At 37.5% G+C, this 26,987-nt stretch overlaps 1 protein-coding gene across 4 annotated transcripts in view; it reads right to left on the bottom strand.

The window, feature by feature from the left end:
- Nucleotides 1-8,379: 8,379 nt before the first annotated feature.
- The window catches only part of MACROH2A1 (macroH2A.1 histone), a 44,032-nt gene continuing 25,424 nt past the window's right edge, over nucleotides 8,380-26,987 (bottom strand). For all 4 annotated transcript variants that reach the window (XM_075209851.1, XM_075209853.1, XM_075209852.1 and 1 more), the window contains exons 7-9: nucleotides 20,551-20,640; nucleotides 14,068-14,242; nucleotides 8,380-9,718 (exon numbers count right to left, since the gene is read on the bottom strand). In XM_075209851.1, coding sequence (XP_075065952.1) covers nucleotides 9,553-9,718; nucleotides 14,068-14,242; nucleotides 20,551-20,640 — 431 coding nt within the window. In that variant the 3' untranslated portion in view covers nucleotides 8,380-9,552. The remainder of the gene's footprint in view (nucleotides 9,719-14,067; nucleotides 14,243-20,550; nucleotides 20,641-26,987) is intronic.

The following is a 26,987-nucleotide window of genomic DNA, read 5'->3' as shown; positions in this document are numbered from 1 at the left end:
CAGACACAGTGTTTTTATGATTTTCTTGGAAATATTGACCCAATTTGATATGCAACATTCTATAGTAATGTCATATATGGGTGATTCCCATTTTGAGATGTAATGGTGGCATTTTGACTTGAGAGCTTTTTCTAATGGTTAAACATGAGTTGAAAAAGCATTAAGTTGGATTCTACAGAGGAACGAGATAAATCTCTGAACAACACAGTACAGAGTGGAATGGGTCACAATTTTAAATTTTGTGAGCTTTTGAAAGCATGTCAGTTCCCAAGTAGGTTTTACTCAAGGGATATAAAAACAATCCTTTTACTTACCTGAACTATTGAGATCTATCAATTATCCTCTTGCCTTACAGTTCCTGAGCCAATTTAGGCATTATCTAGCCATGTACAGAATGTAACATGCATAACCACAAGCTTTCGCTTTTCGTCTAACATTCTGTGCATCCTGACTCCCTTAGCAACACCTCACATAAAAAGAGAACAGTGTAAGCGTTTAGCTGCTAAAATGTCATAGTACCCATGATATAATTTAGTACACTAAATATCACTTCAAATTGTGGCTATTGTTGTTCTCACATGAATGCATCTAACATAATAAACCTTTCATCATCCAGGATATTTATAAATTTACAGAAGTGAGATCATCAAATATTGCCTATGATATTCAAATATGTATAACTTACATGTAGAATAATGGCATGAAAGTAAGGTAAGAAGGACTGAAATGTTTACTGTAAATAAACAGTTGTTGCATAATACTTTAAAGGTTAAATACAACCTTTTATAATTAAGTTTGATATTTTATTGTATGTGTATCATGTTCTATAAATAACGCATATGAGCCTCTAGCATTTATTTCTCTGCATATTTGCATTTATTCCTTTTAATGGAAACTGCCATAATTATGGGGAACAATTAACAGATTTAACATTGCATCAATCTGAATTGATTCTGGACTCACACCCATTTTAACTTTGCTTTTATAGCTTAATCTAGCTATTGTGCTTATTTTAAGGTGGACATAAACCCAAACATGAAAATGTGCCATGTAAAAATCAGAAACTTGGTAGAATTATTTAGTTTTTCCCAAATTTTTATGCAGGTCCATTGTTTTTGGCTTAGCTCTTCCCTTAAAATTATGTTAACATCCACCCAACTCCCATAGTGGACAATACTGAATCTTCTAAGTGTGAAACACTTCTTTTATGCATGCCCAATCCACACCAAGGTGTTCATGTCATGATCAGTGACATCATGACATCTCTGTTACTGTACTGATTAATGTTGTTTTGTGACAGCTACATTAAACTCTTTACAACAATAAGTAAGTGGAAGCTTGTGTAATTATGCTTATTATGCTTGTGTAATGACACCAGTAAGACACTAGATTTGGATGATTAATGAAAATATAAGCAGCTTGTAAACCTACTGGCACACTTTGCCTCTGCTGTGTAGTTGGAAACTCGTGTTTTGCAGCACTGACTAAATGAATAACAACAGGCTTTACTTAATCAATAATTATTCATATAAGTTAAGAACACATCTATGCAGGTTACATGCATATTGTTGTTTTTTTGCATAGTAAAAACATGAAATCTGATGTAAAAAAAGTTTATTCCAATAATAATTATGTGTCAGTCTGAATTGTTGGTTGTGGCTTCTGCAGCAATCCTGTTCTAAGTGCATTGTAAACATGTCTAAATAAGTTCAATTACTTTTTCTGTTTTAATGTATATACATTATACTGTTAGATAAACCTTATTTTAACATATATATTTAAAGTGGATAGAAATTGAGACTATATCAGTCGTGTCCCAAAATAACAAACAATAGTAGTAGAGGGAAGTGATATCGAAATCTGGGATATTAGAAAACTCCAAAGAGTGGGATCCCACCTCTGGACAAATTATAATGCCAATATTGCCTACTTGCAATACCAATCACCAATGGTGGTTTGAGCAATGGACAGTGGGGCATCCAGCCAGAACAATTTGCACTACTGTGGTGGCCTGTTCTCGCACAGTGCATGGTAATGATTGGTGGCTGACTGGAAGAATATGTTTTCTGTCAACTTCCAAATGTTTATACACAATCCGAAAAGCTGTAAAGCATTCTTTGGCTGCTTTTTGGTTACCAGAAACAGCCATGCAGATGCCCACATACTGGGTAGGACAGGTTTCTGACATACCCAGCGGATAGCTCATAACATGTTGATTGGTGGATAGCTGCAACTCTATACTTCTCCAGCATGCTAACAGTCGGCAAAAGGGGTAATTAATTCATTTGGGTTGCCACCAGAGATATATGGGCTGTATTTTATCACTGAGATTAGAGAGAGAGACTGCATTATAAAGCCACCATAGAGCTTAGGTCTGGTGTTTCTCACGAACAGACATTGCAGGGGCTTTATTATAAAGCCATCAGAGAACTGATTTCTATACAGTAAAGCAAGCATGGGTCTACGGTCTGCATAGTAAAACCACAATAGTCTTGAAGCAAGGAAGGACTGGAAAAGTTAAGCCCGTGTGGCAAGACTCGACTCAACAGTCTATTAGGAACATTTTAAAGAAAAAAAATTCATGTGACCCAGCACAAGGTAGCCCACTATGGGACTTGGGGGGCAGATGCTCCCCTGTCCCCCAGTCCTGCCTGCCCCTGGTCTGAAGTCTATATGTTAAAGCCACCATAGGTCTGGGGTCTGTATAATAAAGGCAGTTGAGATGTGGGGTGATCTGCATTATAAAGGCACCAGAGATTTAAGGGGTCCGCACTATAACACCACCAGAGGTTTGAGGGATCTGCATTGCAAAACAACCAGATACTTGGGAGTCTGCCTTTTATAACAGCCTCCATAACAGGGTTGATATTGAACAGTAGTCACAAGTATGTATTATGATTTGATTAGTGGTCACGAGAATGCTCCCAATGTTGTATAGAGGTCACTAGAATGTTCTGTGTATTGTATAGAGGTGTCACACACCAGCGCCAGTATCCGTTATTTACTTGCCGGTCTCAGCTCAGAAGGTGAATGTATGAAACTCCAGCTATTCAGATGTGTGACTTTTCGACATCCTTAAGATTGCAGATGCATGACAAGGGACGGAAGGGGTGTTCTAATGTAGGCAATGTACAGTAAGGTCATACTAAAACAATTGCATTTGGATTGAGACTTGTTTGTAATTGCAGATACGGCTGAAAAAGCGGTTTTATTTGTGGGCGGTCAGGTGTAGCAGATGATGATAATAACGAACATCTGCTACTATTAATGATTCGCAGGCACTTATTGAGACTTGTAGTTGTTTGGCCATAGATTAGGATTTGCCAAGCATGATGTAGGACAGATGCACAATCCGAACAGCTGTAATGCATTTTCTGGCTGCTTTCTGGTTACCCTCTTCTGGGCATGCATGGTCTGGGCATGTGTGCCATTCAGAAGAGGACACAACTCTTTCAGAGCAGAGAGGTTATATCGGGGGAGTGCTGTGGGAGTCTGGGGGCAGTGGAGGGGACTCCCCTTCGGGCAACATAGCGGCCACACCCTCCACAAGCACGATAGTTCCGCCGCTAGATAGAAAGAATGGGCGCCCTGTTGCAAGGCAAGTGTCTATTTAATTTCATTGCTTTTACTGTTACTCTTCTATATGAAAGTTCTCATGCGAGTCCAATCTATAGGTAAAACTTGTCAAATGCTAATAAGTTCCTGACATTTGATAATTTAGTTACAACCATTTTTCTTCTAGTAAATGTTACATTTTATCAAAGATATGTAAGCTGTGATCCATCGGATACCTTTCTCTTTCTAGAGAAGACATGTGCACTAGAGAGCTATGGCACACATGCGCCGATTAATATATCCTTTGTTGTACATAGCACAGAAGGTGAGAATGCCTACCTACAGCTACCCCAGTTGAAGATGCCTCTTTGATAAGACAATGCTTGTCTGCAACCCAATGTATCACTAGCTACCAGTCATAATTGTTCCCGTATTAAACAAAATTAGATTTTTTTTCTTAAAAAGAAATCCATGAACATTCTACCCCTGAACCTTTCTTTAACACCAATTAGTAGAACCACATATGGCGCATGACCAGAATTCTGCGTTTTAGGACATACCCCATTACTGATCCAATCACCTACCAGGTGATTGGATGATTAATGGGATGCTGATGATTGGATGCTGATGACAAATCATCAGCCCTGCACAGAGCTGTTTCTATTTGAACTGCTAGTCTGCAGGATTATGGAAGCTGAGGTTTCGGCAGGAGAATCTCCTGAACCAGATGGATCCACAGCATGGAAACTCTGTGGTATTCTTCTCGAGGTTACTGTTTTATATGGAGTTCTCTTTAAAGTATAAAACCTCTCTTGTAATCGTGTTTCTGCATGCGTTTTTCTTTCCAAACTAAAAATGCCGGAACCCATCTGTAAAGCCATGTAACAAAAAAAGGAGAAGAAGGAAGATCACATGGAAAGTTGAATTTAGCAACCATTTATTTGCAGCAAAACAACAGATATTTTCAAGAGAAATTAATCCACTTAAGAAATGACATTACCACATCACAGTGTCACTACATTACAATATATGGTACAAGGTATTGTACAATTTGTGTCATGTACATCATTCAATGCTATATTACTATAAGCACTGCATTTACTTTCACGGTGCTATTGGCAAGAAATCCTGGGTCTGATTTGCGCATACAGACTTTCATTTTGTGATGTTAGGATGGTAAGGGAATAATATTAATTTATGGTATGGCAGAGAAATGTGTGTGGCTAATTAACTCCTTGGATAATGTGGACAACATTGAAAAAAGTGAAATTAAATTAATATAAAATTGTGCCACAATTTATAACAGTTGTATTGAACAAATCTTGTAACCATATAGATGTTTACATACTAATGTTCATCAGTTCTACTAAATTTGACTGTTTTAGCTCTTTATAGTTATAGTGTGGATAAGAGCTCATATACATAAGTGTTCAAAGCAATGCTTTGTAAAAGCATAGACTCAACTTTGGTCCTCCCTCACTTTTAAACAAGCATTCAAGGTGTGGTCTCAAAGCTTCTCATAACACAGTACACTATGTTCCCATAGAGCTCCATCATATTGTACCAAGTGTTACTGTTTGTGAAGGCTCCAGACAATGCTATCTACCCCACCCCTTAGATTGTACGCTCCTTTGAGCAGGGTCATCTCTTCTCCTGTCTTCACCACTTTTAACTCTGCTCTCCAGCTACCTAGCCCTCCTCCTCGAGGCCCCTCTTTCCCCGTCCCCTCTCGCTCCCTCCTCTCCCCTCTGGGAGTTTCCCTGTCACCCGTGCCCTCCCTCTTGGGCTCCGTCGTATGCGGACCCTCCCCTCTCCCCTCCCCTAGCTGTGCTTTGAGCTCACTGAGTTACTGTGCTTATTGTTCACTGTCCTGTGCTGTCTCACCTCGTATTGTAATTTTGTTTGTCCCTGTACGGCGCTACGGACACCTAGTGGCGCCCTATAAATAAAAATTAATAATAATAATAATAATAATGCTGAAATTAACAAGGAGCGAACACTTTTCAAAAAGTGTGCAGAGAGGCATTAAAGAGCATATACCAGGCTTTAAAAACATGTGGTGAACTTGTTATATTAACACATGCGTGAACAAGCACGAACAAGCTTAGCTTTTTGAACTTGTTTGAATTGTATACATTTTAACACTTATTTTTTGCAAACTGGTCCCCAGTATGAGACGAATCTTTCCAGTGCTGCAAAGCGTCCACACAACTACTAAGCTCAAACAGTTCACATCTTCTAGCTCTCATCACAGCTACCTGTAATATATGGTAAACTAACTAATATAACTACAACAACATGATAAAATGTGTCACTTCAGTAAACTGCTTGTGGCACTGCTCACCAAATGGCCTTTTACTAGTGAAGAAGAGCATTTTACACTTTAGTAAGCACACACCAAGGTACTTAATGTACTAGCACATATAGATGCACCTAGTATTATATTTAATGTGCATTCTGTAACTACAGATGAGCAAATATTTCAAAACTGTTCTGGGAAATATTTGCCCTGTTACACCTATAGATGGAAAATTTTACACGTTTGATAGGAATTTGATCTTAAGTGTCCTTTGTGCTATTCCAACCACACCACACAGTAGAAAAAATTGACCAGTCCCATCTCTAATTATAGACTATTAATTCCACAAAATGAGAATTTAAAATTACCTGAATGAAGTTCTGCAGAACTGCGAAGAAAAAGGGGAACGCAAAAATTGCTTTGCTGGATCTGCGTACCTCTCCAAAACTGTCTGTTCCACCATAAATCTCGATTTGCATGAAATTTTGCAGCTTATCTTTAGCTGCAACCTATAGCAGCCAATCAGATATCTGGAGCTTTTCCAGAAGTTTGAAAAGTGTAAGAAACATCCAATAGGTTGCTATAGAGTGTATAATGCACCATGTTCATCATCATTATCAGCTATTTATATAGCGCCACTAATTCCGCAGCGCTGTACAGAGAACACACTCACATCAGTCCCTGTCCCATTGAAGCTGACAGTCTAAATTCCCTAACATATACACACAGACCAGGAAAGACTAGGGTCAATTTTGATAGCAGCCAATTAACCTACCAGTATGTTTTTGGAGTGTGGGTGGAAAAAGGAGTACCTGGAGGAAACCCACACAAACACGGGGAGAACATACAAACTCCACACATGGTCATGAATCAAACTCATGACCCCAGTGGTGTGAGGCAGAAGTGCTCACTAAGCCACCGTGCTGCCCCATTATTAAACAATCCCTATTATGTAAATATTTGGCATAACTAACACAATGTATCTTGTTTTTTTAAGTATCACAACTAAGTTATTGTAACCTAAGGTTTGATTCAGAGTGGCACAAAAGCGTAAGCATAAATTATGATTGAAAGAGTTGAGCACAAGTGTAGGTGTATGTACGACATATTCAGAGTTGAAGATGCGTTCAGGTCTGAATGAGCAGCAAATGTATCCGCTTGACAATAGACACACCCCTCAGACACTTATGACCAATTTGTGAACATGTACAAACACAATTGCTATGATGCATAATTTAAAGTTGAATAACTATAAACAAGCTAATATAGCAGAAATGACTTCCTGTCTGACATGCATACAAATAATGTTTGTATCTTTGCTACAACATTCTCCTCAAATCTTAATCTATAGCCGAGGGACTACTATAGTCTCAAAAAGCATCTGTGACTTAATCACAAACCTCTAATTAGACAGAATTTGAAAGTTTGGGTGTTGGTCATTATCATCATCTGCTACTTACACCTGTACCTTGCCACATGTAATCTCACTGCAATGTTACTTTCCGTATTAAGGCTGACAAAACTAAGGACGCTTATTAATAGAGGTGATTGGCTTGGCTGCACATCTTTTCTGATTTGTCGAATCGGTACAAAAATTAATAACATTAAATCTTTTATCAATAAAAAAATCACGCTACATTTGAGGAAGCGGATTTGCATGTAGTTTGCACATGTTCGAGTGCAAGTAGAAATTGATTTTTCTAATTTGCAAACCTTGAATGAGAACAGTGAACACAGTCGGAATAAAAAAAAAGTTTTTTTTTTTTATTATTTAAAATATTATTTAAAAATCTAAATATTTGAAAACACTAAACCTTGAATGGTGAACCTCAAAGGCGATCATTGAACTAAGAACCTGTGCTTCAAATTATAAACCACAAATTCGGCTCCGAGTCAATTGGCAACTGTACGGCAAACATGTTTGTGGACTTTAAATTCATGTGGAGCAGTTTGAAAGTTTGGATCATCTCTACTTTTAGTCTGCAGTATCTATGACATTCCTTATATGTTGTTTTAGTTCTTCACTTTTAACTCTTTTCTTTGTAAACCTAATCTACTGAGACTAATTTGGCCTTTGGGTTCATCTTAGGATACTTTTGGTCAAATGTATGCTCTTTTAAATTTGATATAGATACTTTACATAAAGGAAGATGGAAGTTTAAATACATCTTATGGAATGAGCCATCAGGGAAACTTGCTTATTTTTCAATTACCGGATGTCCTTTCAGGACCTTGTCAAGGTCCTGAAAGGACATCCGGACATCGCAGAGAGGATCTTAATCGGGTTTCCAGCATCAGGATCAGACAGAGAGAAGACTTTACTGGACAGAGGAGTCATCTGACAGGGTAAGTGCTACTACCCCTGTATAAGACGCACCCAGTTATTAGACCCAAAATTTTGGGGGAAAAGGTGCGTCTTATACATGGGGAAATACGGTATTCTCCCACTACTGCTTTTGTGAATAGAAAGTGGCAATGACCTTCTCCCAGGTAGTCTTAGAAAGTATTATAAAAATCATTAACAATTTTGATGTCCGCATACAACTTTAATTATGGTAAATTAATAAATCCTTTATATATCGAACATTTTGCAAAAAATATGTTTTGTCTACGTTATCCTCAAAACAAAGTCCCTATGTTTTTCAGCAGTTGTTGTTGTTTCTGTAGCTTTTCCTCTCGGTCACAATGCCACTTTCATTGTGCTGCAAAACAATAGGTTTGTTAATAGTGCCGTACAAAGCTCAGAGTAAATGGCACATCTCTTCAATAGATCAAAAGATATATCACCAAACGAGAATATTTACTGTGCTCTTGTAGGGAAGTAGGCTTATACATGTCAAAACGATAAAGACAAGAATAAAAACAAATAAGGTTGGCACCATTTTGGTAACATTAAAATTTATGACATTTTTTTGGAGCTCAACAAAACAAGATCTCATTTTTCCATGATCACGTCCTTTGAAGTATCTACAATTGATTTTAAATGCAATTAAGTAAAACATAATTTTATAACGTTAATTTCTATTCACATATCACCTTTTTAGTTCATTACATTTTAAACTATTGGGTTCTTAAATTAGTGTACTCATTTACTAAAATCAAACTTGTGCTTGTAAAATATTCCTTATGTACTAATGGTGCAAAATATCTCTTTATTCAGACAAGGGGAGCAGTAACTCAAGGGCTCTGTCATAACTGTTTTAATAAAAAGAATAAACATCAATGTCAAATTGCAATGTTAATTACAGACAACATTGTGTTCAAATCTGGGATTATAAGACATTAGGTAAACACAACATGGAGATCTTTTTACAGAGAAAGAAAAAATCATAATGCCACATAATATACAACAAAAGCACCACAACACTTTTACAAAATAGATCTTAAGTGTCGTTTACATACAAAAAACAATATACTTCCAAGTACAATCTGTATAATTTCATACCTCATTAAAATAAACTATAAAAATCTTCTAAAATTAACTAAGTTTGGACAATGCCTCAAATATAGTGCATCAACAGAAAAAATGCCAACTATCAGTGCCAACGTAAAATATTTTAGAAAGGTCAAGTGGAATCCTCGCTTTCCCAGATAAGCATGTTTTTCAAATCACTGTGCAGTCTTGCAAAAAAGAGCTAAAGATTGTATTTTTAGCTAAGGGAACCGTTGGGTGGGAGGGGTCTGCTGGATTGAAAGGCTTAGTTGGCATCTAGCTTTGCCATCTCCTGCACATATATGCCTATGCTTTCACTGTCAAAAAGCACAAAGTAAACAGTCTTGATTGAAGATGACATTGTAGACACAAAGTAAGTGGAAATGGCTTTCAGAATCAGCTGGGCAGCAGTTTGCTTTGGGAAGCCGTTTCTGCAAAAACACAAAGAGGGCACATGGTATAACATCAATAAGAAAAACTTCGAAACAAAAAGTAAATGAAAAAAAAAGAAGCAAAAAAACCACCAAAAAAAACAAACACTTTAACCACTGTGGTACAAACTAAGGTAAATTGGCTGAACGTTACTGTACAAACTGGTAACACAGAAAATACAAATTAAAGTATATTCCATTCATTTACTGGCTTAGAAATCCTAAAATGTATAGTCTCTCCACTATTTAAAGAGGCTGTCTATATAGCATTTTGGGGATAACTCCAAGGATCAAACCATATTACCCGAATCTGGGAGCTCATTTCAGTACTCACACAAGGTTACTACAAACCACCCATAGCTCTTCAATATAGCTCTACTACTAATAGCTCTATTAAAGAGGTATAGGTGGAGTGAGTCATGTAATGTCATGAGCCACAGAGCTAGATCTGGGGTAAGTTAAGTGTTCCCAAACACCCCCTCAATTTGTTGTTTTGTGGGTTATGTTATACTGTACGCTATATTGTAAGTGTGGATGGCAGTAAGAGATGGCTGCACTTTTGATCAACTCTGTGATCCTCTCACACATATCAAACATTTGTAAAAAAAAATCTTTAACGTACCAGGAAATTACAGAGGAGTGTCACCACACCAAGGACAGGGTATACTGGAATATTATTTCAGTTCAAGTCTGTTTCTGTTGCTATCTCTGCTCCTTTGGTGATCACTGTGGCCTCCTTTGTGGCAGCAACTGCAGCCACGTCTCCTAACATGGGGGACAACTGTCCTGGCTCTGAGTCCAGCAGTGGCATAATGTGGGGCACACAGCTACTTCAAGCTGATGTAATAGTACTGAAGCAGCACAAAAGTGAAACCTTCTTGATAACCAAAACAAGAAGGTTCAGCTAAGATAAATGGTGAAGGACTATATTGGTTGCAGCTGTCTTTAAGATTTCAATAATTATTAATTCATATTTGATGTCTCTACTCATTTCAAATCTACCACACCACCTGTCACTGCACAGAAGTTCCAGTCGCCAATGGCTGCTTTAATAGTGGTGTCTGATAACACTTCCTCCCTATACTAGCCAAATGCAATTTCCCCACCATCAGCTACAATTGTTGTTCACATACCTTAAGTAACTATTGTTCCCAACTCTTTAAGGTGTTTTGTACAGGGTTATCTTTACTTTCCATTTCATGTCATGTATGCTATTTGCATCATGATCAGCACAATGTACAGTGCTGTGTAAAAGATAATAATAATAATTATTATAATAAACTTGAGGCTGTCCATGTTTAAACTCCTTTACTATTGTTTAATCGACTACATGTGGTGGATGTTTGCTATAAGAAGCTACTACTCTTTCATTAAACATATTTACTAATTCACGATTATTTGTAAATTTAGGATAAAAGGAAGTATTATCCATAAATAAAGAACTTGCTCATTGTCAATATTCTCCTGACAAAATGGAAAAATGCTTTTAGTGATCAGTTGCGAGCAGCAACAGTAGAGGCTATTACACTACTTATTAAGAGGACACCATAGTTCTCATTGTTAATAAACATAACAATATTGCCTGGAAATAATGATAGTGCCAGTGAAGTGTAATTGTGTAACCACATTTGAACACATCTACACAATAACATGTATCTGCTAGTGGAGGTCTAGTAAGTGGATGTCAAATTACAATCAGTGCTCCCTCAAATAGTGGGAGTATCATCACCACATTTAGAACAAAGTGTTAACTGTTCAAATGTAACTAATTGTATGTTCAAATAATTTGCTGGAACCAATAATAGTACAAGTCAATGAAAATGAAAATCAAACAGATATAACAGAGAACCGGTTTCATGTTCATCTTAAATGTGTTTATCCATTGTGTTGCCCACATGCCGATTAATTCAGAAACATGAGGTGCTGGATGCAAAACCATGTGGTGTTCACAGTTACATGTTATGATGTTTTCAGACATGGGCCTTAGGCAGCTTGATGATCTCCAGTACAGTTGTTGAACTAAAACTTCCAGAGCCTCTTACAACTTAAACACATTGGAGAGCCCCATATCGGAGAAGAAATGAATATCAAACAGAATATATTGATTTCTATGGCACCCTTCACATTTTCAAAAGTATTGTTATAATCATTTATTAATAAATCAATATAAATATATTACAAACAATAACAAAAGCAGACGGTAACAATGTCCATGCTCAAATGAGATTACAATCTGAGGGGTGTGGAGATCACTTGATATTTAGGGAGCAGAATTAAAATTGTAGCAGTCGGTGGGGAAAGTTAGAAGCATCAACAGGCACCAATATTAAAGCATCCTTTGGCAACTGGAAGTTTTGTGCAGCTACCAAAGGTATTGTGGTTGGAATGAGACAGTGTGAGGTGGACTCATGAAAGATGAACTCGTCATTGTAGAACTCTGAACAGTCAGCTGCTGGCAACCAGACTGTCTTTCATCATATATTGTCCTAACCTGCACCCGTATCCTTCATAAATTTGGAGTCAAATGGCAAGTGGTTTTGTTGCTTGGCCATCTGTGTGTCCCTGACGTTTCTTGCTTGTCGATACATCCTCAGATGTAATCACCTTGGGCCTGATTCATTAAGGAACATAAATTAAAAAGTTTCTTATTTTAATCTCCTGGACGAAACCATGTTACAATGCAAGGGGTGCAAATTAGTTTTCTGTTTTGCACATAAGTTAAATACTGACTGTTTTTTCATGTAGCACACAAATATCAACTTTAAATTTCAGTGCAGCTATCATTATACCATTCTGCATCTCTTGGCTAGGGTCTTAACACATTTTTGTTATATTTTATCATCTCCTGCTCACTAGTGTGTTCTGTTATTAGGTGGCAAAGGTAGAACAATTTGTTGCCAATCAGAACATTGCAATGTTCACAGCAGCACAGATTATTTCAGAAGATAAGTCAGCTGATCTTTTGGAAGCAGTTACCTGTTCACTAGTATGATTATGTTAGTGAAGACATGACTGTATGCAACAGGAACGGTTACATGGTTTAAAGAGGGGAATGCAGGCAAACAGGACACTACAGACTGAGAGCTAGATAGTGTAGAGTAATGATATGACCTGCCAATTTGATTTATTTTCGCAGTGAAATAACTGATAAAGCAATGATTCAGTTTACTTTGGTGTGCTTCAAGTGCTACCAAAATCTTACTTTAGTGCCTTGTGCTAAGGAATAAATGCATTATATGAGTAGCAAACAGTTACAATTTTATGTGTAGAGAGCCACACACTACAAAATTTACTTGGTAATGTAGTGGAATATCTGGCTGAAATTTGATTTAACATAACAGCAAAAATGTATAATGAATTAAAAATATATTCCTGCCATACATAGTGTGGTAAAATAAATGTACTTTTTCCAACATGGAGGGAAATACTTGAATGCTTTGCCATGCCAAAAATGGTATCACATGCCATCAGATACGCAGTAGTCAATAAAAACCTCCATACCTCCATATATCCTCACACGACAGTATATAGACAATGTGTCCTTATAGCTAATAAAGCCTTAAATAAATATATTTTCCCATGTCACTAGATGGCCAATATGCCATACAGTAGCTTCACATGCCACAAGGTAGCCAATATGCCCAAATATAGTATATGGAAGTATATGAGACTACATGATCATATGGTATGCTGTCCCTCTTACTCACTCTATTCACACCAAATGTGTAGTGGCAGAAGAAGTGTTGCTTCATGTCCTTCTGTCACCCACTTCCAGTCTGTGATTACTTATAAGCAGAGTGTGAGAAATGTGGGGAAATAGGAGCCACTATTGGCTCTGTTGCACAGAGCAGGAGACCAGGCTTAGGCCAATAGGTCAGCTGGTCTCAAAAAAACAAAAGACGACCATTGGATGAATTCCTTTCACCATGTGACCGCTTGACAAGGTCCCAAACCACGTGGCACACAGTAGGACCGTGTGACGTGGTAGGTCAGGGCTCCTGTCAAACTAATACTGGAATAATGTAGTGTGAAATGCATTTATGTATAAAACAAAGTTTATCTGTTTACTGAATATTTCCATTCATTTCATTTAATGGAGTTTTTCTCAAAACATGTAAAAACATAGAAATGAAAAGCATTTAGCTTGATATAATGCAAAGTTAATAAAAACTATCCATTTGTGTTGTGCACCCTACTAGCACCTCATACTAATTACATAGTGACACACTGCCTGCACCCCTTAACAGTATATGTAGCTCTGCACCTCGTATAGCAATGTCACATTTATTCAGTACCAGTCTTACGCTAAGTGTGATTGGCACCAGCCATTACACTGAAATATCACCCACCTTCCACTGCCAATTGAAGGGAAAGCAATTGATTTGATTTTTTTCTCATCGGCCAAAGCCAGGCAGTTCTTTACAGTCTTCTCCAGCAGTTCTTCGCACTTGTCGGACCCCCAGCTTGGGCTGTTGCAGTGGATTACGAACTTTGCTGGCAATCCATGGCCCGCACTGACTGCAGCTAATCAGGAGACAAACAACTCTGTGTCAGAAAACTATGTCTGTGTTATAAAACTATCTCATGGGTGTTCTATACATACAATTGTATATTATAAAATACATTAGTAAAAATAGAGAGCATTCTAAATATTTAAATGGGGTATATGTATGATGAGGGGTCCCTCTCCTGGCAAACCTTGGAAAACTATTTGACCTACTTCAGTTTACAGAACTAAATCATCCTAATTTCTCTCTGAAGGACCCAAGATGTGAGGCAGAAGCAGTGTAAACTGTCGCCCTCACAACTCCCTACAAGTCAGTCATCCGTGATCCTTAAATTTGAAAAGGTGTCATGTTGATCATTGATGTGTTATATAGATGACACTGTGGGGGTTAGGTTTACAATCTTAGCTGCTTCTGAGCACTCATGCTTCAGTCCTCCAGGGTGACTTAATCGAGAGTATTTAACAAAAACATGGGTAGGACCACCACCATATAGGTAGAGGGCCACTAACTCATGAGAGGGATAAGTCCAAAAGGGATTTAAATACAACCTACTTTGTTAACATCACTTGACCAGTACTTTAAGTATACGAAAATTAACTTTTTAAACCTCACTGACAATTTATACTCGTTGACTATTTCTTTCAGACGGTTGTTATTAGTTTTTTTTATCTTTTTAAATCTTTCGTTATCATTTCCACCTGTCACATTCTGCCTAATAACAGTGATAATATTATAAATAGATGAGGAAGGAGACAGAGTTAGCAGGCGTTGCAGTGTAAAAGGGAGGGTGGCTCTCGCCACAGTATTTAGGGAGAGAATGGAAAATGCGACTACAAGTTTGTTTTTTATTTTAAACACACAGGGCCTGAGTCACTAAGGAGAACAAAGCATAAAAAAGAAGTAACTTTGCATCTGGGCAAAACCATGTTGCATTGGAGGGGGAGGTAAATTTAAAATGTGGGGACAGATTTATAGTTAGGATTGGGCATGTCCTAGATCAACTTTAAATTTCAATGTAAAAATTAAGCCATCAAGTATTTGTGTGCTACATGAAAAAACAGCCAGTATTTAACTTATGTGCAAAATAATAAACTAATTTGCATCCCTTGCATTGTAACATGGTTTGTCCCGGATAAAATTCACTCCATTTTTGCCTTACTTTCCCTAATGACTGAGGCCCACAGTCATTAAGGCAAATCCAAATGAGAGATGTAAAAGTAACCCTTTTTAAGGACAGTTTATTTTCTCTTTATTTTGCTATACATGTTCAGTAAAGCATAAAGACATAAGTCACACACAACAGTGTATTTATAATGATTAAAATTAGTGCGATTTGCCACGCTTGAAGGATTTGACTTGTCATAAGATACATTCACAAAGCAAATAACGCACCAGCAGCTACAAGTAAGCCTCGGACTTATGGGAGTGTGACAGATGTTCTTAAAGTTTGCTAGGTACAGGGATAATATAAAATGATCTGCTCTGACAATCAAAGCAATGTATTTTACACAGTAATGCAACATATCAAAATGATTGTGTGACTTTAATGTTCTTTAGCCTGCACAAATCTATGCTTATCATTTTTGCATCATTACTCTTTGGCAGTAATCTATCCCACAATCACAAGCACAGATGTAGTACACTTATTGCAGCCTTACTGAGATCAACATTGAAATTTCTCAGCAAACATGGCTATAAAATATGGTGGAAACAGCCACATTCACAGTTATACTTCCCTGTTCTGTGTCATGATACATCTGCAACTTTAACGTTAAACAGTCCAAGACACTGCTGTGCATTAATATTGCAATATGTGCAAGTAATTGAAAGTCAGTGTTTTTCAGATCAACATCTTTCAGGAGGTGACCAAAAAAACCTGCTTTAATTTGGTATGAACACATTCATTCCTTCTGTGTTATTACTTTTCTTTTGCTCAACAGACATAAAAGGGCCATCATCAAGGACCAAAATTAAAGTGATTGCAGGAAAACCAAGGTCACCTATAAATTTCATAGAGTACGGGAAGTACCAAGAACAATCGTGCACTTGGGCGTTGCTCCCTAACATATTGAAGAAGTTGAGCTCTGGACATTTCCAATTTGTTCTAATTTATGTTCCACTGTTTCATTTGGCATATGGAGAATGCTTCATAAATTCAAGAGAAATCTAATAAAACAACCTGACATTCCTGTAATCAGATGGTGGATTATATGCAAAATGCGGCCAGTATGGCAACTTAAGTGTTTCACCTTAACACTGCAACGTTTACTCTAGAATTAGAATGTGACCAGGGTGTGAGTCTGTAAAGTTTTGCAAGAAACTGCACACATTTTGGTGAACTTTGCAGGTTAACATTGAGGGCCCCTGGTTTACAAATAAGCTATTATCACAATTGTAAAATGAATAGGCTTCAAGGGTGCACATGTAACGCATTGCTTTAAAGGGAGTTATCACTTTATTTAAGAGACCTCCGCCATTCACTCTATTTTAACTAATGATGTATAGCTGTGACCTCTACCTATCACCCCCGCCGCTGCTAGAGTCTCTCTGTAGCCAAAAAATCCAAAGAAGAGGCTCTGATTGACAGTCTTCGAGCTGCTGTGTGGGATGCCCTCTGCTACAGACACCCCAGCGGCACAAATAAAAAACTTTAAAGAAATGTGACAAATTTTGAAATATAAAATAAAATGACTTAAAAAATGTGTTTTACATTAAAAGGTTCTACACTAGATTTAGACATTGATTCAGTTAGTGATGCTCCTTGTATTTATTTCAAATAACTTGTACAGCTTTGTCAATAATATTTTCAAAACGAAAGCAAACAGACAAAAGAATTCAATTATGTCTACCAACATCGAAATTGCAGGCGAGTGAGCGAATGTGCAACGCATTCAATTTTGCACAAATGCGTCTATTTAACATCTGTGTACATAACACAGCAAGAATAGGACAAGCAGAAGACAAAAAGGGTAATTTACTAACTGCAAATAATGTCAAAATAAATGTGTAACATATTGAATCTGGAGCAAATGCAACTATTTAGCTTCTGTTCATAATATTATCTATGTCGTACATAAGGACAGTAAAGAGACATCATTGTTTATTTGTACATTTTAATTTTAGACTTTGTTTTATGTCCACATGAGTTTAAAAATGCACTTGCCCTGCTTCCGAATCTGCCCAAATTCTACAAGGGATGTAATACACTCCTTAGAATGCTATACACAATACTTGCTAGTCTTTTACCTTATTTTATCCATCCTCTCTGCAATGTTGTCCTTACATTTGTTGATTCATATTGTAATTTTGATTCCTTTTTTTCAACAAAAAAATAAATTAAACAAAAAATGTGCTTATCTGTATTAAAGTGGACCTAAAGTGAAAAAGGTGCCCCACTGAAAATAATGGGTGACATCAGATTACCGCCACCTGCAATCAGACAATTTTGCAAAAACGACTACTAGTGCGTTGGAAAAGCATGAGCTTCTGGGGTAAAACAGATGTAAAATATAATGAGTATACTTCCTAAGTCATGTCTGTATTCTTAAATAATTTGCTTTCTAACAGGTATTTAGAAGTCACAAGTTTCTTACCAGAACTTCCATGTTATGAGACTTATTTGTGACAACTGGTTTAATTGTAAGCATGTCAACTGTGCCGAGATTCTACTCAAAATTTTAGCGGAAAAGTGTATCCAGAGATACGACTGTTAATTAAAATGAAGTATAGTAGTGGATATAGGGTAAAAATAGGTCTGCAATATTTGGTCTGGGGGGATTTTCACAATTGCAACAGATTGGTGGTTGATCAATTTCAAATATAAGTGCAGGATTGCAGGAGATCCAAAATAGGTTTAACTTGATGGACTGGTGTCTTTTTTCAACCTCATCAACTATGCTACTATGTTACATGATGGTACCAAATATATTCATGGCGGGAGCAGATATCTATTATCATGGAGATATTGATCAGGTGTTAATATTAGCGATAGGTGTTATTGGTATTTGAAATAATCCAATTTCCGAAACACTCCTACATAGAGTAATACAGCATAAATATGCTATCCTAAGTGTGAAATAACTATAAATTAATAGTAGAATTTACTATATATCTGGGTACATTTAGGTTTAGTGTCATTCAGTTCCTCTTAATTTATTGGTATAAAAAGTATTACCATAACCAATACCTGTTTGCAATTATGACAGTTCTTACACTTCTAGTCATAATAAAAAATTTGCAATGTATGACTTGTCAGTACTCTTATCCATTTGTTGGCCTACTGCTCTATTCAGCAGCCAGGAGGATGAACTGAACTGCAGACAAAGACAAGTTGGTGGTACAAAAATATGCCCTAATAAAAGATTTCACCATGGCAGAGTAGACGACATAACCACTATGTAAATAGAAAGGGTTTTTTGATTATTTCTGTTATTTTATACTGTTTGCTCATATTTATAATAGGTCCTTTCTGGTAACTATTAGAACTATGATATCTTATCAGATTAAACATTTATTTTATTAAGGCTGCAAAATTAGCAACCATAAGCAATGTAACGCCTTATGAGGACAAACATTTATTTAATTCTGTTTACACCTTCGAATTATGAACATTTTGCTTCTGAATGCACAGTAGTGTGATTCCCAAGCACAATTTAATTTCCTTTATTACTTTATGAGGGGATTATAAACCTGCACTTCACAAGTGTGTAACACAGTCCCCAGGATTTTATATTATATATTATTATTAAAATTAATTATATTCGATGGTAAACTCTTGACTGGAGGTGGTAGGTAGATTAATTGTTCAGGAGGTGAATAATGGTAACTTGTTTGCAGTCATGTGGTATGCTGTAAGGTACGTGACTGGCAAACTAAGGGTCAGTTGCATTAACCCCTTCACTTCTACACATCACAGTTGGGTCAGCAGCCTATCCATAACACTCTGGGCCTGATTCATGTTCGGAAGCAACCTGCATGCAACTTGAGTTATAAAAAAAGAGCACGAAACTTGAGCATGGTTCCGACTGCATTCAAATCATCATCACCATTTATTTATATTTATATATAGCTCCACTAATTTCAAGCAGATCTCAAGATACATTTCCATTTGAATCAGACCCTTTCCTCGCCCGTTCCGCCTCTCAAGTCATAGCCAGTTGTGTCACTTGTGTTCAGACATTAATTGTATACAATTGCGTTCATTGTGGAAGTCCCTTTCTGGTGCCTGCACAGAGTGAATTCATGCAATATACGGCACAAATGAACTTATGTCTGGAGATGAGTCAAGCTCTCTATGATTACTTTGAATGAGATGACTTTTTATAAGAGAGTGTATTTTTAGCTGTCCAATACTTTAAAATCTGCAAATGTGACACATGTATAAAGGCAATCATATTGTAACAAGCATTATTTTGGAAGGAAAATGTATAAGTCGCTAGCTAATGGGTGACCCAAAAGTGATAGCAGGCCTGACTTTTAAGTGATGCTTTTGCTTTTTGTGGCATACACAGCCCCATCTTGTCCTGAAATCCCAAAACATGTTCTTGCAGGGCACTTGGCCGTGGGTTACTTTCCAATTCAGTAACATATTAGGGTTTTGAAACTTTTTTATTTCTTACCAAGATCGCTATGGATGACTGTTTTGTCTATTGAAATGCAATGAGATTTTAGCAAATCTGATTGGAATGTCCCATAATCAGTCACAGTCTTTGTGAATAAATTTAGTTTGTTTAATATTTTCTTTCTTCCCCACACTGCAAGAAACACCAACTGAAAAAGTGGATCATCCTTTTGTTGCTTGTATCTTAACCACCCTAGTTTGGGTTTGGCACTAACAATGGTACTAAGTTGTTGCATTGTTTTAAATTGCAAGTGCCCTTATTATTTACATCAATGCAAGTTACTATCCTCTGCCATCAGCCATTCATTATAGGAAGTAGTTCCCACAGCATCCTTCAATAGGCTTATTTTCACCATAGTACAGTGATGGCTAACCTGTGACACTCCAGGTGTTGTGAAACTACAAGTCCCAACATGCTTTGCTAGCTATCAGCTAGTTATCTACTGGCAAAGCATGCTGGGGCTTGTAGTTTCACAACACCTGGATTGTCACAGGTTAGCCATCACTGCCATAGTGCAAAGCAGCAAGTCAAAGTTGTTTATAATATGTTTACTCACAATGGCAAACACCTTATCTCCTACCAGTGGTACATACATACATACATATGTGAATGTTTCTAGTTGCTTTTATGATATTAAACATCAGGTATAGGTTTTTCAGCCCATTGAAACATAGGAAAGCATCAATACATGTAAAACTCTTACCTCCGGCTACATCTAAAGGCCCGTTCTTTTTCTTCAGCTCAATAACCGCCTCCATAAACTCTTTCCCACCTTTCTTCTCTAAGGCATTGCCTATATGGAAATAATGTATTTATCACACATGTATATATTATTTAGTAGCTCATCTCCAACACTGGTTCTCATTCACCCATCTTTATTTGTTCAAAACAAAATACAATCAGAGCCAAATTGGTGATTTTTGTTTCCTACAACTATATCACTGATTTTCTGAATTGCTTTCATGAAGGATTCTGACAGGAATAATACCAAACAACTGATTTATTTGTCTTGAGGTTTAATGTGCAAATTGCAAAACACTAGGGGGTAAATGTATGAAAGTCTGTTTTTTTTCAACTCTCCGGGAAATCGTCGACTTTGCAGCTAAAATTTAAAGCGGCGATGGCTTGTAAAGGCAGACTTGACTTTACAGGCCATCGCCGCTTTAAATTTTAGCTGCAAAGTCGACGATTTTCGGCGAGTTGAAAAAAATGGACTTTCATACATTTACCACTAGGCTTGGTAAGAAAAAAAATGCAATATCAGCTATAGTTAATTATACAAAATGCAATCACAAAGAATAAAATAGATAAACTTTGTAGCCAACATAATAAAAGAACCAACCTTTTACTAGGTTTCATTGTTAATGATTGGTTATTCTTAAATATCTAGGCAAATACATAGCAGTTATTATATAAACACAGCTCAATGTTATAATATCTGCACTATATATGGTAAAATCTACACTCTACTGTGACTTCTATTTTCATATTAATTTGCAGTAGGGTTGTGTTATTCATTGTAATACACCAGTTTTCCTAATGAACACTGAAATTATGATGTCAGAACTCACTAATTATAAATCATGAGATCAGAACTCACAATTTCTACATATATTATTTACAGGTGTATATTACCATCACTTGTGTATTTTATGTGCTACAACATTCTATCTGGTGTTGATTTGAAGCATTTAAAAGCAACCACCCAAAGCTCCAAGTCTACTGGAACAAGACTAAATGATTCTTATTAAGCACAGTAGGGGTGTCTTAGTTCTTATAAAACAATGGAATCTCTAATGAATACTGAAGAGATGACATCACTAAGCGTAAAGTGATTACATCATTAAGCACTCTTTATAAGGATATTATTCCCAGGGGTGTGAAAAAAAAAGAAGTATATTGAAAAAACAAGATTGCTTGGCTTACATTGTATTTTGTTGCCAAAATTGATTATATTTTTCTACATTAAGTTCAAATTAGTAAAGTTATAGACACATGATACTGAATAAACTATGTTTTCGGATTTCTGTAGATAATAAGCACTGACATACCAGTATAGGGAACAGTTTGAGAATAAGTTCTGAAAAATAGACATCCTCAATACACAAAGTTAAGACAATCTCAATCTTAATGTCAGTAAAGAATAAGACATTTGCTAAAACGGAGAATAATTAATGGGAAATGATTACGTCTTTTATTAAACATGAGATACTGACTTCCTCCAGTGTGAAGAACAGAAATCCGAGAATTAAATGCATGAAAATGTAATAAGTGCATTTAAAATGATAGATATAGTAATTGTACAGCCACATTGTAAGAGGGAAAATACGTAACTGTGAAACAAAAATGAAACAATCACTGAAGATAAAATGTGTTGGGCATCTTTAGTAAATGTAAAAATCATGCATGTTAATTATTGCCAGATAGGTAACAAAAGTCTGTCTACACTGCTTTCAACATCTTTGATGTAAACTAACACAGTAACTTATCTTCTAGACACTAAAACAACACCTGCTCATTCCAAGCAGTATTTATTTGTGTTTTCATCCTACATAACCGGGAATTACAATTGTGTCCTTTTGTTTCATTTAGAAAGCCAATAGCTTACACCATGTGAGAGAGAAGTACCCTGTTGGTTACTCTGTTAATGGTGGGGAAACCAATGGTTCAAAAAAGATGTTGAAATAGTAAATTTTCCTTGTTACTGAAACTACCATAAACAGGTCTGTACATTGCTCTAGTAAAGAAAGTGCAGCTTGATTGAAATAATTATGTACTGGTACACTGGAATATGTTGAACAGGTAAATGGCAATATTTTCTTTATCCTACTCCTTAACACAACAAAAGCAGCACATTCTGGATCAGACGCAGCACACTTAACTTGTGGTTTAGGTACTACGACAATTACCTCCTTTGTGTATGTCATGTTATCTCATAAAGACATGAGGCACGGATGCTAGTATTTCCCATCAGAAAGGAATGATTACTGCAACATTTTTAGCATTAACATTAAGAACAGCTTTTCTGTTTACAAAATATTGCTTAAAATGAATGGTTATCAACTGATGTTTAACCACCAAGTGGATACCATCTGCTATTATGACAACTATGTTCAAAAACAGTAGGGGGTAAATGTATCAAGCTGAGAGTTTTCCGGTGGGTTTGAAAAGTGGAGATGTTACCTATAGCAACCAATCAGATTCTAGCTATCATTTTGTAGAATGTACTAAATAAATGATAGCTAGAATCTGATTGGTTTTTCAAACCCGCCGGAAAACTCTCAGCTTGATACATTTACCCCTAGGTGTCACTTTAGACAGCCGTAAGGGGCAAGCCATATATTGGTGGACTAATTGAGCTTCATATGCAAATGTGCTTAATTGTGGAATATAATAACTGCACAGTTTTGATTATATGTATTGTTATATTTGTTAGGATGATGGTGATACATGTTTCAATAAAATTATATTTTTAAATGCTACTGAAAACAATACGTGAACTTCCCAATTTGACTATTTCACCCAGCACAAAATAGACAGCTCCTGTTTTCCCTGCTTATTTTCAACTGCAGAAACTGGTACTGAACTAAATTACTGTTCTTAGTAACACCTTGAACATCCATGAATTAATTTAGCCAGCTCAGGTTAGGTAATTGTAAAACAAGTGGGAGCAGTCCTCTGTATGAAATGGGCAATGTTGGGATGTTTTTATAATGAATGAATAAGTATGGTGCACCGAGGTATTCTCTTAGAATAAGATGTGATGACGTACTTGCCCTGTATAACAGCTGCAAGGATTTGTATCACAGTTGAATATACATTCCCATTCCTCAGGGAATATCAGCATTATCGCACTATTTAAGAAACTGCTTTCAAAGGTCACCGAAATGTAGTGGAGACAATCATTTAGAATGGATTTTGAGAAAAGTGGACACCTGTTCTTTCTACATTCTCAGCAAAGTTTAACACTGTATGATAACTTGCTTTTTAATTAACACTACTGATAAAGTTTTATATCCTTTCATTAGAAACTCTACATAAATGTAACGATTTAGTGAAAAATACACTGTAGTGAGAATAAAAAGTGTTGGCAATTAAATACAGTATGTAAATGAAAGCATTAAAAGAGCAGAGGTGCATATAGAAAAAGGGTGCATTATATATTTATAATGCATTTTCATACAGAAAGACGGACTTCACTAAACACAATTAAATAAATGGAAAAATGTGCATCCCTGGGCATGTTTAACTTGGTTACACACCACAAAAGTGTAACACACTTATGTGAATGCTATTTCTTTTATATATACATTTCTGTTAATAGGCCAAAAAGTGAAATGGGGTCCCAATCTCCCATTACTCAAATCGCATTTCGCATTTCATGATTTATATTGTGTGGTGAGCTTATTTCCACATGCACAAAAATATTTTTGCAAGATACACACATCGGAAAAGTGGAATCCCAGAAGGCCTGCCAGAGTTCAGGCAAATACCAGAACTGCCCGTCCAGGCCTGCCAGAGTTACACGTATATTACAGAATGACTTATAGCAGTGGTTCCCAAACTTTTGCCGTTCGCGGCACCCTTAGAGTCTCCAAATTTTTTCAAGGCACCAAAATAATTATTGAGCAGTCCTGTTTTAGAAGTAGTTGGGTCAAAAAAATGTAATAAGTATTTAGGTCAGGACAGAAATACTTATTTAGTATGAAAAAATGCCCCCTCTGCATCCAGACACTCTGCCCTCAGGCACTCTGCCCCCTCTGCATCCAGACGCACTGCCCCCTCTGCATCCAGACACACTGCCACCTCTGCATCCAGACACACTGCCCTCTCTCACACTGCCCCCTCTGCCCTCTGTCCCCCCTCTTCTGCTCTCTGTCACGCTGTCTCCCCTCCTCTGCCCTCTCTCACAATGTCCCCCTCCTCTGCCCTCTCTCACGATGTCCCCCCTCCTCTGCCCTCTCTCACGATGTCCCCCTCCTCTGCCCTCTCTCACGATGTCCCCCCTCCTCTGCCCTCTCTCACGATGTCCCCCCCTCCTCTGCACTGTCACGCTGTCCCCCTCCTCTGCCCTCTGTCACGCTGTCCACCTCCTCTGCCCTCTGTCACGCTGTCCCCCTCCTCTGCCCTCTGTCCCCCCTCTGCCCTCTGTCACGCTGTGTCCCCCTCCACTGCCCCTCTCACGCTGTGTCCCCCTCCACTGCCCCACTCACGCTGTCCTCCTCCTCTGCCCCTGTCACGCTGTGTCCCCCTTCTCTGCCCCTCTCATGCTGTGTCCCCCTCCACTGCCCCACTCACGCTGTCCTCCTCCTCTGCCCCTGTCACGCTGTGTCCCCCTCCACTGCCCTTCTCACGATGTCCCCCTCCTCTGCCCCGCTGTCACCCTCCTCTGCCCTTCTGTCTGCCCGCTGTCACACTCCTGCCCCTCTGTCTGCCTGCTGTCACACTCCTGCCCCTCTGTCTGCCCGCTGTCACACTCCTGCCCCTCTGTCTGCCTGCTGTCACGCTCCCTCTCACTCCTCTGCCGCGAGCCAGCCATAGAAAAAACCAAAGAGCACATAAACTTACCAATCCGCGCGGCGCCGGGACCCAGCAGCCTCCTCTCTCCTGCAGCAGCTTGTTACTGACGTCGATATTCAGTGACAGCTGCGGGAGAGAGGAGGCTGCTGGGTCCCGGCGCCCAACGGATTGGTAAGTTTATGTGCTATTTCTTTTATCCTATGGCTGGCTCGCGGCACCCCAGTGACAGCGCCGCGGCGCACACTTTGGGAACCGCCGACTTATAGTAAGCATGTGGTAGGAGTGTCTTTGCAGAATAGAGAATGCATAAAATACCAACAAAAAAATTCCATTTTTGTATGATTTAAATGTCATCTTCTAGAGGAGTTATATACCAGATAAAGTCTACTGTGAAAATATCATGACTACAGTATACTGTAGACTGTTGCAAATAAGTTATAGTAATGTAAAAAAAACTGTAATTAAGAATACAAAGTAACATTGTTTCTATTGTTCTTTTGTGCATTGGTTAAAAGTTCTCCAAACATCATTAAAACAAAACACTATTATAATCAAAACTAGGTCCACGATGACTAAACATGAAAGCACACACAAGTATAATAAAATAACATTAGCAGCATTCATTAATACACAAGAGTAATAAGTGCATAATATATTTTGATGTAACATCAGTTCTGCAATATCAGTATTTGTTATAAGAAGGAGCCGCTATGAAGTTGTACCTTATAGTGGGTGGTATCGTATATACCGAGAGCAAAGAAACTTCTGTGATAGTATACACTGTTTGCTTTAATTATCTAATCTATAATAAATGCAATATGTAAATGAAAAAGGAGGCAGCACATGATGTATACACTTTGCTGCTAACAGGTCAATCTTTTGTGTGACCAAGTCAGTGACTTAAGACAAAGAACAGAAATAAGAGAGCATACAGTGAATACTCTATTAATTATTTCTCTAAATAGAGCTGTTCTGCTATTCAAAAAAAATTGAAAACAGTACTGTTAGTCTCTATAGAACATATATAAAATATTTATTGATTATAAAGCTAATGTAAGGCAGTGATGTGCTAGAGATAAAACTGTGCAATTATTCATTAGTTAGAAAGAATGACACAATTAAAGTTTACCCATCACCTACACATACTAGAGGAATCCATTTTGTGGTCTGAATTAATATGCATAAGAATGTAGCCTATCAATTCAAAAGCAACTACTTACACCGCTGAGGTACTTTATGAGGCATACACAGGAGTCAGTAATTTTGTGGGCCGAACTAATATATGGAAATGCCGTCTATATTTCACTATAATCACCAGTGACACAAAGGGCTAGATTTACTAAACTGTGGGTTTGAAAACGGAGATGTAGCCTATAGCAACCAATCAGAATCTAGCTGTCATTTATTTAGTACATTCTACAAAATGACAGCTAGAATCTGATTGGTTGCCATAGGCAACATCTCCACTTTTTCAAACCCGCAGTTTAGTAAATATACCCCAAAGTGTTGCCCGTTTCCCAGTGAATTGATAGCTTGAATTCTCATGAGTATGATAAGTTCAGGCCAAAAATGGCTGCCTCCACTAAGCCCTTTAATGTAAGCAGTGCTTGATTAGGTCAA

This window comes from Mixophyes fleayi, chromosome 4 (genome assembly GCF_038048845.1).
Source record: "Mixophyes fleayi isolate aMixFle1 chromosome 4, aMixFle1.hap1, whole genome shotgun sequence".
Classification (NCBI taxonomy): domain Eukaryota; kingdom Metazoa; phylum Chordata; class Amphibia; order Anura; family Limnodynastidae; genus Mixophyes; species Mixophyes fleayi.
Note: the sequence above shows the minus strand (reverse complement) of the source record. Positions and strands in the feature narration are given on the sequence as shown.